Raw genomic sequence first — 19,511 nt, forward strand, 5'->3', positions numbered from 1 at the left:
CCCCCCCTCCCGGGCTTCAGACAGGCCCTACTTGGAGATGCCAGGGATTGATCCTGGTACTTTTTTGCTCCACCTTTGGACTGCAGAATGCAATCCCCTGTCTGCTTCGAAGAGGCTCTGCTCAGTGTCCCAATGTTAAGAGAAGCTCACTCTGTGGCGATGTGGGATAGAGCCTTTGCCACGATAGCACCCCATTTGTGGAATGCCCTCCCTTTATAAATACAGTAAGAGCTGACACTTATTTTGGCATAGAGTTAAAACTTTATTTGTTTAGGCATTTTAGGCGGACAGGCTGACCTGCTGCTACTTTGCTGCCTCCATCTGTGATTATGTGTGCTTGTTTCAATGAGCTTTTTTTTAGTATCGGTTCAATAATTTGGTTGTGCATTTTACTTCATTTTGTACCCCACCATGGCAACAGCATCGATGAAGGATGGTCTATGCATTTCTAAAATATTTTTAGTACATAAAAAATAATAACAACATGATCAAACAACTCATCCACTTGAATAACTGATCCTCCACTGATGTTAGAAAGATGGATATCAGTCTAAAATGATACATGGTGCTGAATAAGTTGTGTCCAACGCTTTGCACCCTGGACAGCGTCTTAGAAGTTCAGACTAAAACCCGGACCAGATTCCACTGCCCCACTGACATGGGGCAGCCAGTGGTGCAATTTATAAAGACACAATTTATATGAACATTTAAGCTGTGAGGTTTTTTCCCCCAAGCAAGGAATGTGTCTTAGTCAAGAGAAAAACATCTTCGTCAAATATCTTCAAAAATAAAGCATGGATGAGAGAAACTGGTCCTTCAAAAGTTGTTGGCGCCCACCGGGCCCACGCAACACTGCCAATGGTCAGGAATAGCAGGAGTGGGAGTCCAACAGCATCTGGGAGGGTCCTCATTCCCATCCGTGTAAATGTGTAAGGAAAGGTAATGTCACAGTCAACTGACAGAATGCTCTAGTTTCACAGGCCATTTAGGTGCTCCCATTTAGGTGGGATTCAACCCCATGCCGGCAAATTCAGGTTGCACAGTTAATAGTTGATTGGAAGGCCTTGCACATCAAACCTGCTTCCCCAAAAACCAGACATTCTGTGATAAGAAAAGTTACATGAAAATGGACTGGAACATGTGGAGTAACACTTGCTTTGATGCAACATCATCTAACTTCCCTACGAACAAATCAGAGTAAATGTGCATTAAATAGCCAACGTCGTCTAATATCGCCGCAAACAAATCAGGGATGAATGCCACAATATGCAAAAAAAAATTAGACTGATTTCTTGGACAGTTTTCCATTTGGGGCATCTGAATGCCAATGACTGCTATGGAAGAATTCAGAGGAATATTTTGAGAGTATGTATATCTTAAGGAGAGAGAGAGAGACAGACAGACAGACAGACAGACAGCTAAGCTGAAGTCATTTATATTGGCGAGTCAGTTTTCTACAGATACAATTCTCTAAAGAAATCTGTGTCAGCTGCAGCTTTTCATAGATGGGCTTAGAAAGAAAGGCTGTGGGGCAAAGATGATTCCCCCCCTCTTTTTTTAGTCCTTCAGCTGCTTGTGGTGGGAGGATTTAAACCAGATCTTAATAGTTTCCCTTTTTGGTGGCTTTGATTTTTCATGCCACAAAAGACCTCCTCCTCTCATTTGTGGTCTAATCAATTAATATAATGCTCTCACTATGCACCAGGCTGGCCTCTTTCAGTCTTACACTCCCCTTTGCCGACAGCAGAGATGATAACGCAATGAATTTTTAAACAAAGCAGATCAACACTCAAAGTTTGTAGGAAACCCAAGAAGGATGATGCATTATATTAACGCCAAGGGCTGGGACACACACATTTTGGACCCTTCCTCCTCCTGTCTTTAAAAATAGAGGTGAGCTTTTATTTCATCTGACAAGTTGCTAGTGCCTTCACATTTCTGCTGTTTATGCCCCGTATTTATAAAAATCCCTGTGCTATTAAAAGCTTTTCTAAAACTCAGGAAAAAAGATACAGGGGGAATAAAGCTTCGTAATAGTCAGGAGTGTAATTAACTTATCCACTGCTGTCCGAAGAAAGTACATGCTCTTGCTCTGATTAAAATCAGACATGCAAAAGGGGGGGATTAAGAAAACTGTCCATGCTACTACCAGGCATATTTGGGTAGAAACTTTTTTCTTGAGCCCTGCTTGCTATAGGAGAGCCTCCGCCAATTGGGGGCCGCCAAATGTTTTGGACTGTACCTTCCATCAGCCCCAGCAAGCATGGCCAATTCATTCATGGCCGATGGGAATTGAAGTCCAAAACATCCGAAAGGCACCAGGTTGGTCAAGGCTGTTACAGAAGGAAGCATTACAGTAAGGCCCCACTTATATGGCGGGTTAGGGACCAGGCCCCCGCCGTAAAGCGGAAATCGCTGTAAAGCGGGACCCATAGACTATAATGGGGCCATCACGCGAAAATGACGTGAAAATGTCGTAAGATTGCTAAATCAGCTTTAAAAAGGGGAATTTCCCGCTGCCGCATTAGCGGAATGCCGGAATGCGAAGCGCCAGTAAGCGGGGCCCTACTGTACTCAGGTGCTCTGTGTTGCTCACTTCTCACAGCTGCCTTCTGCAAAAGGGAACTTAGGAATTGATGGCAGCGTTTAGTTAATTTGAACATTTGCTCCAAGAAAATCTCCCACATTTCAAAATATGGGAAGACAGATAAAGAGGTGTATTATTAATCGTTTCAGCAAATGTCTCCTATGGCGAGAGAGAGAGATTTATATGAGGACAATTGCCTTATAGATAGAGTGGGGAACATTTTCATCCTGAGGGCCATAATCCCTTGCGGGCAAACTTCCAAGGGCCACACGCCAGTAATGGATGTGGCCAGAGCCAACAAAAGTGGGTGGAGCAATGAATGCAACTTCATGCACCCACCTGTAGCCTCCCTCCAGGCAAGCTAGAAGCCTTAAAAATACCACATTCCAAGGACACATTCCGGCCAGGCAACGGCACTCAAGAGGGTGTGAAGCACAGCAAGTAAAGGGTAGGGCTGAGAAGGGGATGTAGCCTGGGGAAGAGTTCCAGGAATCATCAAGATTGGCCTCTGGACTGGAGGTTTGTGATGTTCCTATATTAATGTATATATGGTAAGTGTTGTTGTTTTAGAAGATACATGGTAAGTGGAGTGAAAGAGGAGGGGGAGTGAATGGGCAGTAGAATGCGAGATGATTGGCTGAGTGTTTAAAATGGCTGAATGTATAAAAGGAAGAGTGAGAGTGGAATCGGGGAGGAGAAGAGAACTGAGTGGGTTGCTTGGTGGGGTTTAGAGAGTTGTTTGCCAGGAGGGAGGTGGAGTTCGGATTAGTATTGAGTAAAACCATATGCTTATGTGCCTTAAGAAGAAATCTTGTTAATCTTGTTAGCTTTGTTATCTGTAATAAATACTTAATTTGGTTTACCAAAGGCCTGATCCTTGGCTGGGGTTTCACAGACCAGAAGGGAGGGTAAGGTAATGACCAAGGCTGAAGGGGAACTGTAACAAATGGTGGCAGCGGTGAAGAGAATAACAATACCAGTATTCAGAGTCTCTGGGAATACTAGTATTAGGACGTGACTGGTGGTTGCCTAGCAGGGGGATCTGTTGAGATCTGTGCTAGAGCGGGGAGAGAAAAAATAAAAAAGGACAGTCCGGACTGGTGGAGTCCCTGGTGGTGCCTAGAAACAGGCAGTAACCACGAGCAGGTAGGAACCTGACAGGGAGAGCCAGGGAAGGACCCCTCACAAGGTTCCCTACCCTTGCCTTATAGTATAGTGTTGTTACAGAGTTGTCGTCAGGTGCTCACGGTTTTCTAACCAATTTATTCAGGGCCAAAAATGTCTAATGCTTACCCCTAGCGTAGGAATATTTTCTCCTGAAGACTTGACCAAAACATAATTATATGCCTGAGATATAAGTATATAAAATATACTTATAAAATATAAAATATACTTAAATATTAGACAGGCGCCATCTCTGTTATCTTTTCGGCGCCTATTGAAGACCTTCTTCTTTCAACAAGCCTTTTAAGTTGAGACTTTATCCCAGTCTGCGTCTGTGTTGGAACTGCTTTTCAATATCTTTTTTACCTTTTTTTTTAAAGATGTCTTCAAAGCTTGTTAAAAAATATTTTTAAAGATGTTTTCTTTTAATGTATTTTAAAGTCTGTTTTTATGACATTTTAAAGTGTTTTTAGCGCTTCTGTTTGCCGCCCTGGGCTCCTGCTGGGAGAAAGGGCGGGATATAAATAAATAAATAAATAAATAAAATAATAAATAAATAAGTGGATAAATAAATAGAAAGAAAGAAAGAAAGAAAGAAAGAAAGAAAGAAAGAAAGAAAGAAAGAAAGAAAGAAAGAATTATGGGCATACACCCAGTGGAGACTGGTGACTCTGATGTCAGTGGGGCAGTAAATCTGCTCCAGGTTTTAGTCTGAACTTTCAGGGAGCTGTCCAAGGTGCTTTCAGCTTTCAACACCCCTAGTATGTTTCCGACTGGCTGGAATATTTTAGGAGATGTGTGGGTGTTTTGGGTTGTAGTATTTTAAGCAAAATGTAACGTTTTCCAGTGCTTGATTGAAAACAACCTCTAAAAATGCTTCTGAGGGGTATCATCATGAGGTTACGAAAAGGGAGACCTTTGTAGGCAGCCTATGACACTTCCCAGCCCCAAAGCAGAAATTTCATACATCATTGCCCAGAGGGTTTACCAAAAATAAGTGTGCTTCACCCATCTCTATTCACAGATTGTTAACATGCCTTAAAAACATTCTTGTTCCTCTTACTCTTATTCAATAGCAAATTATACACATCATACTGACAACTAACCAGCCCAATTTATTTTTGTACTTTATGACTGTCCTGAACTACACCAACATCACAAATCCATAATGTGTATTTGGTGGTAACCAATACGTTCTTAAAATATTCTACAAACTTAATCCAATTAACCATAAAATTATCCTGTTTTTGGTCTTTTTGTCTAATGAAATGTATTAGTTTGGGGGTACAGCTCAGTGGAACAGCATTTGACTGCCCTCATGATGTGGACATGCAGATTTGTGGAGTACCCCTCATGCAGCCTGGGGAAATATGTATTAGGCATAAAGATGGTTCTGCTACTACTGCAGATGCAGGCCAAAGATGTTATGAGATGCAGGGCAGAGATGTTATGGAGGTTCCTTAGGTAACCTGGCCCCAAGTAGTTTAAATGCCAAAAGCAAAACCAAAAAAAAAAGTGCCTGGGAGCATTTTGACAGCCTCAGCAGCTCCTTCAGCAGAGGTACTATCTGGTGTTGATGGGATACCATCGTTCTGCAGCTTCCAGGTTAAGCCCCTCATAACGTGCACTGTAGAATTCCAGCCTTGAGGTTACCAATGTCAAGACCAGTGTCCAACAACATCTGTGGAACTACAAGTTCCCCACACTTGTCTTAGATCTTCAGAGGAGACTCTTCGGCTGGGGGATGTACATTATTATTTATTTATTACATTTCTACCCCGCCTTTCTTCTTCATGATTGAAACCTAAGGCGGCTTACAGATGGTTCCCAGGCGGTCTCCCATCCAGGCACTGACCAGACCTGACCCTGCTTAGCTTCAGCAGGGAGCTGGCTACATGTGCCTTCAGACCATAGCCTGACCTATGCAGTGAGGACAGAGAGGGGTTTCTCTTTGGTGGGGATTTGCTTGTAGAAAGCCCTCCCCTTGGAAGCACACTCGGCAACAACAGCTGAAAGTGAAGACTTATCTTCTCAGGGGAAAGGGCCATAGCTCAGGGATGGAGCATCCACAGTGCATGTAAAGGGTCTCTGGTTCAATGTCCAGCATCTCGAGTTAGGGTTAGGAATGTCCCCCCTGGAGAGCCACTGTCAGTCAGTGTAGGCAACACTACTCCTTATGTTCCTGTTTGCTCAGGCATTTGCAGTTTTCTAGTATATTTGTTGATTGACAGAGAATGGCCTGCTCTGTAGTTTTCAATTGCTCTTACTCTCATTTGTTTACCGATTTATGTAATACTGAATTCTGTACCTTGCCCTAGGATCTATTGTGATGAAGAGTGGACTGTAAATTTGCATTATCGTTGTTTAAATTTATTTCCCACCCTTCTTGCCAAAAGAACCGCGGGGCAGCAAACACATAATGCAGCACTAAAAAGATCCTTAAAACTATAATAGCATCCCACAAGAAAATCCATTTGGCTGCTCTCTTCCACCTGAAGATCTTGTAAATTTCAGTTCACTCCATCTCTCCCAACAAAGGCCGGCTAGCCCCAATTCTATTAAATACAAACTGACCCAGACACATTCTTTGTCCTCACAGCAGAGCACTCAGGCAACCAACCACCAGCCTAGATCTTGAAAAACATTAAGTTTTCTTCTTTTCTAAGAAAAGTTATGCCCCTGAGGGCTTGAAAAGGTCAAAGTTTTTATTAACTAGAATGTGCTTAAAATACAATAAAAAGATATTTACAGAGTTGGTGTCATTTTAACCTCAGGCAAGGGACTCATAAAGCAAATAAACGTGCTCCAATGAATAATTAATTCCCCCACCAATAAACTTTTGCCAACAAAGCGAAGCACCGCATGCAGAAAGTTGTAACATCACACATAAAAAATAGTATATCTACAGTGAAGTTTTCCTGATTTCTTTAGACAAATTACCGAAACTTTAAGGCCTTTTAACTGTCCAAAATCAGTGAATGGAAATGATTAAGAACGGTGTCCTTACACACTGTGTGGCGTAGGGTTTGTTTTTTGTTTTAATTAACCACCAGTAAGATACTGTTCTCAAGATGTGGTTCACAGTACCATTCAGGTGATCCACTGAAAAGATGCACAACAGTCCAGAATATCTGTATCACTGGACTTGCTTCACTGCCCCCCCCCCAAAAAACCCTCTATAAAAGAGATAAAAGCATTTTTAAGCAGTGCCAGATTTACCAAGCAAGCTAACAAGGACAATCATTTTCAGCATATGGGTGTTTCTTCCCCCAAAATTACCTTCTCAGCAGGGCCCACAATTTCCATTAAACGCGGCTGGTTTTGATTGAAGAAAAAAAGTTCAGTAAGTGGCCTGCCAAGACCCCCAGCATTTTTTAAAGGTTTATGAAACTGTGACATTTGAGGATTGCTAGTCTATGCTGCTGACTGGCAGAGTCTCCCAGCCCTGCCTGGAGGCTGAACCTGGGGCTCTCTGCATGCGACACATGTGCTCCTTGGCTGAGCTGCCACCTTTTCCCAACACATCATCCTGCAGAAATGTTCCTGGCTCTGGTTTTTGTTTCTTTTTTCTCCTTTTAAAAAAATGTGTAGGGTGGTGGGATTATAATCTTCCCATGCATAAGGGGCAGCAGAGGCTGGTGCCCCTTAGGACCGCGAGGGTGGAAGGCAGTGAGCCCAGCAGGACATGGACCGGGAGCCAGTGAAAGGCAAAGCCAGGCAATTCTCGTTTTGCCCCATCCTCTTCCTCCCTGCTGCATTCTACAAGGGCAACACTGAGACTAAGAGAACACTGACCGTCCCCACCCTACCCTAACCCCCAGGGCTGGTTGTAAGTAAGAAGGCAGAGGAAGTGAGGGCTGGCTGGTGGGGCAGCACCTCATTTGCCCCAAGGGACCAGCCTTCGCTAGGAATGTGCTAGAATTCCACCCATTTTGGAGTTGGTACTGAATTTTTCATTAATTCGCTTAGGGCTAGTTCACACGGGGACTTACTCCGAGATCGGTGCTACTCATATACCTGTTAAATTAGCTGAATTTACATGACGTTTCAGCCCACGAGAAGGCAAGTCACTGCTTTCTCCCTTAAATCCGAAGCAAATCAATCCAATTTTAATCCGAAAAGGGAAGGAAAAACCGTCTGTGCTTCGCATCTCTAGGAGCTTGTAGACGCTTAGTTCCATTGCTTTGGTGAACCCACGCTCACTCACTCCTCCGTTATTTTTACTCTAGAACAAACTGAGCATGCTTGGTTGTTAAGGTAACCAGAGGAAGAGATAGTTTGACCTTAAGAGGGCATGGTCATTAGGAAACTGTGAGATTAACCCTTCCCCTTCAGTATGAACGCAAAACAGCGGATTGAGGGCTCATATAAGGTAAGAAGTGTGAACCTTTAAACTCCATCGCGATGAGAAAAGCTTCGCCTTTAAAATGGCGTTCTGCTCCAGTGTGAACCAGCCCTTATTCTCAATTGCTGAGGATCAGATTCTAATGTAGCAAATTTTCAGAGCTCTTTTTGAAAATGGACTTTAAAAAAAACAAACCACACCTCTAAAACATTGATAGTAAGAATTATGATTTATCGATATTTCCTTTTAAAATATCGATATTTCCACCAAAATACAGATAATATCAATATTAGTATCGATATTTTTTCCGAGTGAAAAAAGCCATGTACTGGTAAAAAGAGGATAGCGGATACAGAACTAACTCGAATCGATGCCAGCCTGTTAGGTTGATGGAAAACTTTCGAACCAGCACTGGCCAACGGATCCCATCCCTAGTCTTCCCTGAGTAAAAGTAAAGAATCAAGGGGAACTAAGAAAAGGAAGAGATTGGGAACTTTGGGGATTTAGGACAGTTGAGAGGAGGATTATACTAGCAGTTGCAGGGGGGCAGGCACAGAGGTCGAGAACACACCAAGTTTTAATTGATATTTAGTAGTGGTCTATTATCATCCAACCCCAACGCCCCCCATACACATAGGAAGCTAATTAATACCAAGACAGACCATTGCTAGCTCAGTATTGTCTACACTGACTGGCAGCAGCTCTCCAGGGTATGAGGCCGGGGACATTCCTAACCCTAATTGGAGATGCCAGGGATTGAACCAGGAACCTGATGCATGGGAAATAGATGCTTTACTATTGAGCTTTTGTCCTTCCCCTTGGAAACGTACACAGACAGGAGAAAATGAAGATGGAGACTAAGAGCAAATAACACAGAGCCTAAACGCAGTTTGGACTGAGAGGTTCTGGCAAGTTTCAACAAAGCAAACTGTACTCACATGATACAAAGCCAGGACTGCTGATACTGTACCCCAGTGACTGTCGCTGTGACACCCTGAATCGTATCCGACAAGAGGTGAACTACAAAAAAAGAAAAGGCATTTGGAATTATATTCAAGGACTATCATATACGGAATTGCATCTTCATTCAGCCACGGTTTGCCTGGAAACTATTATCTCAGCTTTTTCAACAGGACAGGTTGCTCTCATATTCTCTCAGCTGCTGAATGATCAGGTATAAAAATAGTATTTTTTTGAAAAAAAAAATGAAATACCATGCTTGAAAATCCATTGCAGGTTTGAGGTGTGAAGTTTCACTCTCTTAAGTTAAGAAAAAACAAAGAAAGAATGGAAAAGGAAAAATGGTTCATCTGCTGGTGGTTTGGAAAGTTCTTTAGGAGGACATGATTCGGTCATTCTCACTGCTTGCTCCATACAAGATTCTGCAAATTGATGCTTAATTGGGGTATGAAAAATTATGGCGAAGTGTGGCTTGAACTAAAGTCACAAGCATGCACAGAAGAGAGTAAACTGTGAAATGGAAGGCAGGGAAAAATGCTCAGGGCTTGCTCAGTAAGAAGTTCTCTTCCTCAATATATCCCTCCCATTACATGTCAAACAGAAGCCATCACTATGATCCTTTTAGTGACTGTTGAAGGCTCTCATCTTTCAACAAGCCTTCTAAGGTGGAGATCTTTATACCAGTTCATATCTGTATTGGATTTGAATTTTTTTTGTATGTGCAATTGTTTTTTTTACCTGTTTTCATATGATTGTTTCATATATTTTTATTTCATTTAACAAAATTTATATACCTCTTGAATGTAAACATCTAAGTGGTTTACAAAAGACATTAAAATTATTGATAAAACAGTTAAAAACAAGTAATTAAAAAAAAATTAAAACAACAACAGACTTTTAAAAAAATACATCAAGATCTATGTGTCTGGATAGGCTTTCCTAAAGGAAAAAGTTTTAAGCCGGCTCCGAAAAGAACACAGCGAAGATGTCGTTAGGAAGGGCGTTCCATATTGTAGGTGCTGCCACTCCAAAAGAACTATTTCTTACAAGTGTGTAACAAGTATTATGTGGCACCTATTCTGCAGATCTAAGTGCTCGAGTGGGCACATATGGGGTAAGGCAGTCCTGTGAGTAAACTGGTCCCGAGCTGTTAAGGGCTTTATATGCTAACTGTAACACCTTGAACTTGGCCTGGTATGAAAAGGGCAACCTGAGCAGAGGTGTTATAAAACTACTGCCATGACTGTTTTGATTGTACTGTGAAACTGCTTTGTTTCATAGGAAAAACTGAAATGGACTGCCTTCAAGTCGATCCCGATTTATGGCGACCCTATGAATAGGGATTTCACAGTAAGCGGTGTTCAGAGGGGGTTTCCCATTGACTCCCTCTGACGCTAGTCCTGCCCAGCTGGCAAGGGCCTGCTCAGCTTGCCACAGCTGCACTAGCCAGCCCCTTCTTTGTTCGCAACTGCCAGCTGGGGGGCAACTGGGCTCCTTGGACTATGCCGCTTGCCCACGGCTGCACAGATGGCAGGGCACGTAACCCCTCAGCCACTCACTGTGGGGGTGATCTTTAGCTGCCCAGGAGACACGAGCGGGGATTTGAACTCCCAGACTCTGGACTCCCAGCCAGGCTCTCCTCCACACTGGGCTATACCAGCTGTTCATAGGAAGCAATCCATAAATGAAATACAGTAAATTATTAATATAAGAAGAGCTCTGCTGGATAAGGTCAAAGACGCATCTAGTGTGGTATTCTGTTTTCAAAGTGCCCAACCAGATGCTCATGGGAAGCCCACAAGCATCACTTGAGTGCAAGAACACTCTGCCCACTCATGATTCCCAGCAACTGGCATTCAGAGGCATACTGCTTCCAGCAACGGAGGTAGAAAATGGCTATTACAGAACAGATCCTTAAAGAGGGTAACATGCCTCCATGGAAAAGTGAGCGCTGAGGAGCATCCTTTGGACAGCCTTCCTTAAACAAAGCAATTCTCTTACTCTTTCTAATTCTCACAAGCATTACTGTGCTGTACATCTATCAACATCAACTGGATTAAAAAAATTGCTTTTATTGGTCACATAATTGCCCATTTGGTCAGGAAGCACCTGCTAAAACAGGTGTGTGGTTTTACCTGTTCTACTACTTTCAGCTTAGACAGACGGGAAGAACTACCATGTATCTTACCATTCCCTTCTCTGGGGGCCCCCGAATCGGTGAATAAAGTGCTCATAATTTTGTCGAAGTTGCAGCTTGGCTCTGTGTTGTCAGAATCTTCTGCAAAGTGTTTCAACATCTCCCGCAGGACGTCATCCAGAGAGGTTGCTGTCTCGTCCAGGATGATACTGGCTCTAGCCAGGAACCCATCGAGGTCACGGTGAGCTCTGACTTCCTCCTCAAAATTCTTTAACTTTAGGTACTGAAATAAAAAAGGAGATAAGCCATTTCCTTACAACAGTTCCCAAAGGTATGCCTCTACGATACTGAGCAACAACTCAGGAAAATTTGGTTTCATCATCCAAGGAGAATTACTGTAGCATTATAAATGTTACTTTGGTTTTGTAATCCAAGTGCTTCAATGTGAGGACAGATCCATTTTCGGTTCACTCATTCACCCAGAGTTTATAACGGCATGTTAAAATGCATGAGCACTCTATTGAACGGTCTCACACTTGAAGCAATGTGCAACAATAACAGAAGTGCTTTCTGCGATATTTGTTCTGTGATGCTGTAGCCTGGGGAGCTGGGTGCCTGTTTCAGCCCAAAGGCCAAAATCTCCCACACGAAGCCTTCTGGGGACCACATGCCAGTGGTGGGTGTGGCAAGAAGCAAAAGGTGGTGAAGCAATCAATGTGACTCTTACCTTTGCACACAGTAGGCTAGATTCCAGTCATGCAAAAGTCAGAGGGTTGCCGTCAACTAAGTCCTACTCAGAGTAGACCCACTGAAATTGATGCACTTAAGTTAGTCATATCTATTAACTTCAATGGGTCTACTCTGCTTAGGACTAGCATTGCATACCATCCAGTGGCTTTTACACTCAAACACGACACACATCTCTATTCATCCAGGCATGTGTGAGGCTTTTATCACACTGCAAGGATACATTTCCAGCAGGCAACAGCACTCAAAGACAGTGTGGAGCAGGGCCAGTGAGAGGAACGGTGTGGGAAGAGTCCTGAGGGCCAGACAGAGAGGCCTGGAGGGCCACATTCAGCCCCCAAGCCTGAGGTATCCCACCGCTGTACAGCACACAAAATTCAATGCCTGCATAGCTACTGCCTTCATCATCCCTAACCTTTGCAGTTGAGTGGGGTGGTCCGAAAGGAAATTCTAATTGGGTTCAGTTGAACATGCTTAGAAGCACCCTAAAGACTGGTTTAGGATGGAGCTGGTGGTGGCACAGATGTTAGGGTGGGGCATGCATGGCCCACTTCCTGCTCTACATGTTGGGACTTCATAGCATCTGAGTGACAGGCAAGTGAACGATGAACGTGCCATGGTGAAGTCAGCCTTGTTGATTTAATTCTGCAGGCTTAAGAACCAGAAGAGCCTTCCGTTGCAGACACAAAGGGGTCACCTAACTAAAGATGCTCAAGGTGGTTGGTAAGGAAGTCATGAGTATAACCACTATGGACAGGAGAAAGAGTGTGCTGGACTTTGAAATCTGGGTGCACATCTTCTCTCTAAAAATCCTCATTTCTTCATCTGTTTAACAAGGATGGACAAGTTTTGCCTCCCATCAGGGTTACAAAAAGACAAAGAATGCTATGCAATGCTAGTCCTATTCAGAGTAGACCCACTGAGGTTAACAGACATGACTCACTTAGGTTCACTAATTTCAATGGGTTTACTCTGAATAGGAACATAGTTGAACACAACCCCTTTGTCTCTTCAACTTTTAGTAGATTCTCACCACCTAGAACTCCCTTCTGCATTGTCAACTATTTGTTTGGCCAGCTCCACCCTCAAGCATGAAGAGCAGGCTCTGAATGCCAGCTGGGATCAATCAAGGCGTGCTTCCTCTCCACCCAGCCAGTCAAGAAGGTAGGTACATTGTGGGGTTTTATGTGTTTCTTACACAGAGCTGCCATTACTGAGCGCGGAAGGAAGAGCCTGGGATAGGGTTAATGGGCAGGAATATAACATCAAAGGCAGCACCCCATTCAAGGGAGTGGACTCGAGGGGAAGAATTTCGGCAGGAAAGATTAAAGCTTTACAAAGGGCAGCTTTAATTTGCCAGTCAGGAGAGCTGGCACCAGCATTTGTGAAACAGGAAATTTAATTTTCTGTCACAATCATTATACAGTAATCGCCGTACTATTCACTGGCAGATTTAGAGGGCAAATGTTACTATAATGATATAGAAATCCATAAATAAATACTGGCTCTTCCAGGATGAGCCATTCAGGATGTGGTTTGAAGGGTCTGTCTAAAAGAGAGTTGTGTTACAACTAATGCATCTGGAAACATGTTTGCGCTGGAAGTGTAAGAAGCCGTTTTATCCCAAGTCAGACCATTGGTCCATCATTGGCTTAGTTTCACCTTCGCCTGGAATGGGGAACTTGTGGCCTTCCAGATGTTGGACTACAACTCCCATCACCCCTGAACACTGACCATGCTGGCTAGGGCTGATGGGAGCTGGGGTCCGACAATGACTGGAGGGCCACATATTCCCCCACCTGTGGTCTGCACTGACTGGCAGGGGCACGCCAGGGTTTCGAACTGGAGTCTTTCCAAGCCCTACCTGGTAGATATCAGGGACTGAACCTGGGACCTTCTGCATGCAAAACAGGCGCTCTGCCATTGAGGAACATCAGATGCTGCCTTCTACGGTCTGCATGTAAAAATCACCCGCATCGATCCTTTCAGAATGCATCACTGTTATGTCCCCTTTAGTTGACCAGTAAGCTTGGCGAATCCGGCCACAGAGCTTCATGCGCCACCTGTGGGTTTGCTGGAGGGTTTGGGCCACACATTGTAGAAAAGTGGATACTGAACTGGACGGATTTTTTATCTGACCCAGCAGACCTCTTTTAGGTGCTTGTTTCAATGTTATACCACCATCACTACCATCATTACGGAATGATTTTTGTGAGGAGGTGCTCCTGGAGCCAACACTGTTATCTTTTCGGCGCCACGTCAAGACTTTCCTCTTCTCCCAGGCATTTTAGCATGTGTTTTTAAATTGCTTTGTTTAAAAACGTGTTCTTAAATTTGTATATTTGTTTTTAAGGTTTTCAATTGTTGTAAACCGGCCAGAGAGCTTTGGCTATGGGGCGGTATACAAATGCAATAAATAAATAAAAAATAAATCACAGGAACAGAGGAAGCTGCCGTATGCTGATTGTTAGTCCATCGAGGTCAGTATTGTCGATAGCGGCTGGCAGTGGCTCTACTCAGGCTATGGTCTGAAGGCCCATGTGGCCAGCTCCCTGCTGAAGCTAAGCAGGGTCAGGTCTGGTCAGTGCCTGGATGGGAGACCGCCTGGGAACCACATGTAAGCCGCCATGGGTTTCTCTCATGAAAAAGAAAGGCGGGGTAGAAATGTAATAAATAAATAAATAAAATGAATAACTACTCAGGTTTCAATTAATGATATCCCCAGACCTACCTGGAGATGCCGGGGAGCGAACCTGGGACCTTCTGCATGCAAAACAGGTGCTCTGCCAATGAGATGCAGCTCTTTACTAGGTGTGTGTGCATGCCCGCAATATGAAGTAGGGAAAAGGTCAAGCACTTCTCCTAAACAGCTACCTTTCTGCAGAAAATGCCCCACTCCTGAGGCATTATCATCATCACATGTGACATCAGCAGCAGCAGCAGCAACGACCATCAGAGCGGCATGACATGTATTTCTATGTAACACCCAACTAGCCCTTAGGAAACAAACAAACACTATCCTATCACAATCCTTCCAGAGCTACCCTTCCAGATCAAGGGAGCTCATTCATTAGTGGATTGAGATGGCCAGGGGTCTCCCATTGCAGGATGCCTTTTGCAATCCCTGTGCAAAGGGTCTGTGTAGAACTACATCTGAGGAAATGGAGTCCAGGCTGCAATGGCATGTGCCATAATCACATTTGTTTGTCTCCAAAGTGCCTCAAGATTCTTTGTTGTCTTCCTTTAAACTGGGCAAGGAACACCTTCCCAGGCATGTTTCCTTTGAAGTTCTGCGAGGCTTACAAGTACACACAAAGGATTAGAGCCTTGGCTTGCTTTAAAATCAAATAAACATCTTAAGTTTTTTGCAGATATCAAACTCAGCTAAATGTAAGGAGGAACCTGCCTTCTCCTCTTGTAAGGCTGTGGTGGGGAACCTTTTTGCAGCCCAAGGGCCGCATTGCCTTCTGGGTAACCTTCCAGGGACCAGAGGCAAGAATGGTGAGGGCGACAAATGTACATTTTACTTTTGTACTGTAGTTTCTAAAAACACTCTCACACCCCTCCATCTGGACAAGTGAGGAGCCTTATCGGCATTCAGCAACACCAGGCAAAAACAATCAAGGAGAGTGCACAGCAGGACTGGAGAGGGTGTGTGGCCTGGGCAAAGTCCTGAGGGCCAGACAGGGAGTCCTGAAGGGCCACATTTCATCCCTGAGATGGAGGTTTCCCACCCACTGTTGCACGGTATGAATAGACATGTAGGCAAAAAAGAACGTCTGCGCTAAGGAGAGTCACAAATCACAGTTATTTCAGGGGCAACAGAAGCACGTCCCATTAACTTTAAACTTTAGGGATTTAGGTAAACAGATATTTACAGGAAACAAAATACATATATTCCATTTGCATGCCTTTTATATACAGTCATTGACTAGGCAAAGACTAAGCATTTTTATGTGATGAAAGTGTATTAAAGGCAACTTGGGTTTTTTTTTAAAGTAAAAAAGTAAACGTAATTGTACCTACTTTTCTTGATGTGTGTAATAAAACGCATCCAGCACTTTCACTTTCTGCTGGAAAAAGAAAAGAGAGAAAAGTTACAACTGCAGGTTCATAATGCAGGAAAAATAAATCCAGCCTTGTGGCCGTTGCCAAGACTTTTTTCATATTTACATTTTTATCCCATTTAAGAACACAAGAACATAAGAACATAAGAAGAGCCTGCTGGATCAGGCCAGTGGCCCATCTAGTCCAGCATCCTGTTCTCACAGTGGCCAACCAGGTGCCTGGGGGAAGCCCGCAAGCAGGACCCGAGTGCAAGAACACTCTCCCCTCCTGAGGCTTCCGGCAACTGGTTTTCAGAAGCATGCTGCCTCTGACTAGGGTGGCAGAGCACAGCCATCACAGCTAGTAGCCATTGATAGCCCTGTCCTCCATGAATTTGTCTAATCTTCTTTTAAAGCCATCCAAGCTGGTGGCCATTACTGCATCTTGTGGGAGCAAATTCCATAGTTTAACTATGCGCTGAGTAAAGAAGTACTTCCTTTTGTCTGTCCTGAATCTTCCAACATTCAGCTTCTTTGAATGTCCACGAGTTCTAGTATTATGAGAGAGGGAGAAGAACTTTTCTCTATCCACTTTCTCAATGCCATGCATAATTTTATACACTTCTATCATGTCTCCTCTGACCCGCCTTTTCTCTAAACTAAAAAGCCCCAAATGCTTCCTCGTAAGGGAGTCGCTCCATCCCCTTGATCATTTCATCTCAAAAATGATAGATATTGGGCCAAACTACACATTATGTTGCTCCTCCATGTTTCAGTGCTCTCTGTGCAATTTTTTAAAATAAAAGCAGGTTGATTTGGGTTGGAAGGAGGGTCCAGTCATTTCCCACTTTGTTGTGGCCCCAATCTAATTACCCCCCACCTGTTAACTTTGCACTCCGTGGTTAGTACCAACTTAGGAGAATGTTGATCAAGACTGGTGCCATGACACTGGGGGGGGGGGCGGGAGAGTTAGACTCCCTCCCTTTTCCTTTAGCCTGACCCAAACCCCCATCACCACTCTCGTCAGGGAAAGAAAATTACTTTTGAGGCATCAAAACATGAAGCTCCGTTGTTAATCGGGGCCTCTCCAGGTACCCTTTTTATTGTGCATTCATGATAATTTGTGCTCATGATGGTAACGAGATACTCATGCACAAACCTGCTTTTAATATGGTTTGCACCTGCAAAGGTTTTGGGGCAGTCATATTGTTCTGCTTCCAGTCACTGCATGTCCTGTAACTTCCTGCTGAAATCCTGGAACTTTTCAGACCACAAATGTTGTGTTTCACTATTGTGCAAGAGTGCCCCCCCATATGGCAATAATGCAGTAACACTGGAAAAGCATCGGAGAATGACTCATAAAGCAGAATGATGTGTGGATGGTGCAGTATAAATCCACTGCTCGTGCACTGTTATTGTGTCAGTGCCATGCTGCACAAATACACCCACAAAAGGTCACCAGTCTGGAAGTGCTCTAGGCATTCAAGTGGGACCTGGAACAAATTGTTGCAGCGTCAAGGTTCCAGCCAGCCAGTCATGTTGCTGTTTCAGCTACCTAAGGATCCATCCGCACTTGGAGAATTTGTTTACTGTTAGTATCTAGCAGGGATGGACAGACTTCAGGCTTGTGAGATCATGGATTTTTACTAGAATCCCAAGATCTATCACCAGTTAGAATGAAAGAACAGGGTGCCTCTGACCACACTCTGAAGCTAGGAAATTGTTTTCAGTACCAGAACCGAACAAGTTCACAGTCCTTAGGGATGTTGGAGAATTTTGATGGAAACAGATACGGAAATTCCCGATTATTGCCCAGAACAGAAATCAATACAGCGAAAACAATCGGGTATGTTTTTAGTTCGCAAATGATATGTAAGTGATAATTCCCCCCCCAACCCCATTTGCATTGAAATGAATGGTGTGGAATAACATCATAATTAGCATAATTAATTACATAAAGTTCTGCCACAGTTTTTGTTGGAAGTCGAATTGCAGCAGAAGGGAAACAGTGTCACATGCACTGAATACAGACTGGAACAGAAATCGATGCCTTCTTATAGCCGTACACACACACACACACACACACACCCTGCTTACCCCAGACTCTCTTCATTCCAGCAGCCTAACTGAAGTGGCAAAAGTCTTATTATTATTATTATTATTATTATTATTATTACTACTACTACTACTACCACTACTATCACTAGATGCTAAAATGTTGAAACTGAGGTTATCATACTTTGGACACACAATAGAAGACATAATTCACTAGAAAAGACAATAATGCTGGGAAAAACAGAAGGGAGTAGAAAAAGAGGAAGGCCAAACAAGAGGTGGATTGATTCCACAAAGGAAGCCACAGACCTGAACTTACAAGATCTGAACAGGCAGGTTCACGACAGATGCAATTGGTAGTCGCTGATTCATAGGGTCGCCATAAGACATAATCAACTTGAAGGTAACTACTACTACTACCACCACCACCACCACTCCGCTCTTCATGCAAAGGTCCCAGGGCGGGTTAAAATCATTTAAAAACACATAATTAAAAACAGTGAAAAACAACCTAAACAACAACCCAGAAAACAGGGTGGGTCCTAAAAACATACATGCCGTTGCTTGCTATTGTTGCAACAACTGGAAACAGTGGTGGCTGTAGCTCCATGTCACTCATGCAGTGGAATCTGCTCTGGGTTTTAACACAAACTTTCAAGGACCTGTGCAAGGTGATCGCCCCACTGACACCGTGCCACCAGCCACCACTGACTAGGAGTCAGAAACTCTTGCCAATCTACTAAAAATCACACAAGAGATCTACCAGTAGATCCCAAACCTTCCACCCACCCCACATATATAAGATGACCATCATTATAATGGCTTGAGTGTGTCTGTAGGGAGGGCACGGCCACTGCATGCCACCTCCACCGAGACACTACAAACCCCTGCAGGATCCCTGTTTGCATGGCCTTCACTACAATGGTGCCCTCAGGAACAGCACATAGCATTAATTCCGAAGGGAATAAGCAAGGAACTCCCTTCTAAGGGAGAAAGTAAAAGAAACATGCAATTGGAGTGATAGCTCTCCTGACATCAGACATTTTATTTTTATTATGTATTAAATTTCTATTTCTCTGGTCGTCCCAAAAGGAGCCCAGGGCACAAGCAACAAGCAACAAAATACTAAAAACATCTTGGGGGGGGGAAACATCCCCCCCAAATAATCATCTTAAAAACAAAACAGCTTTAAAACATTTTACAATCAAACCCATTCTATCTCCATAGCTCTATCCAGAGTTCCGTTACGCTAGGGTGGGGCAGAATGCCAGGAACAAGGACAAATAAGTCAGACCGGCAACAAAATGTTGCAGCATGGAATGCTCCTGTTCAACATACCATCGCCGCCGCCACCCTGCCTCTCTACAATATGCCCAGGTTGAATTTATTTTAATGTCTACTTAATTTGTTAATTTGTGTCTTATTGGGCTACTTTATTGGGCTATTTAGTTTGGAATCTATTTGTTTTAA

The 19,511-nt window shown here is 43.6% G+C and overlaps 1 protein-coding gene across 8 annotated transcripts in view; it reads right to left on the reverse strand.

Annotated features, from left to right (window-relative positions):
* The window catches only part of SLC4A11 (solute carrier family 4 member 11), a 202,550-nt gene that overhangs the window by 84,812 nt on the left and 98,227 nt on the right, over positions 1 to 19,511 (reverse strand). For 6 of the 8 annotated variants that reach the window (XM_061583520.1, XM_061583521.1, XM_061583516.1 and 3 more), the window contains 3 exons: positions 15,967 to 16,013; positions 11,245 to 11,476; positions 9,035 to 9,116 (listed from right to left, as the gene is read on the reverse strand). In XM_061583520.1, the coding sequence (XP_061439504.1) occupies positions 9,035 to 9,116; positions 11,245 to 11,476; positions 15,967 to 16,013 (361 nt within the window). The remainder of the gene's footprint in view (positions 1 to 9,034; positions 9,117 to 11,244; positions 11,477 to 15,966; positions 16,014 to 19,511) is intronic. The other 2 variants (XM_061583517.1, XM_061583524.1) reach the window with 1 other exon arrangement.

This window comes from Rhineura floridana, chromosome 9, assembly GCF_030035675.1.
Source record: "Rhineura floridana isolate rRhiFlo1 chromosome 9, rRhiFlo1.hap2, whole genome shotgun sequence".
Taxonomy (NCBI): Eukaryota; Metazoa; Chordata; class Lepidosauria; order Squamata; family Rhineuridae; genus Rhineura; species Rhineura floridana.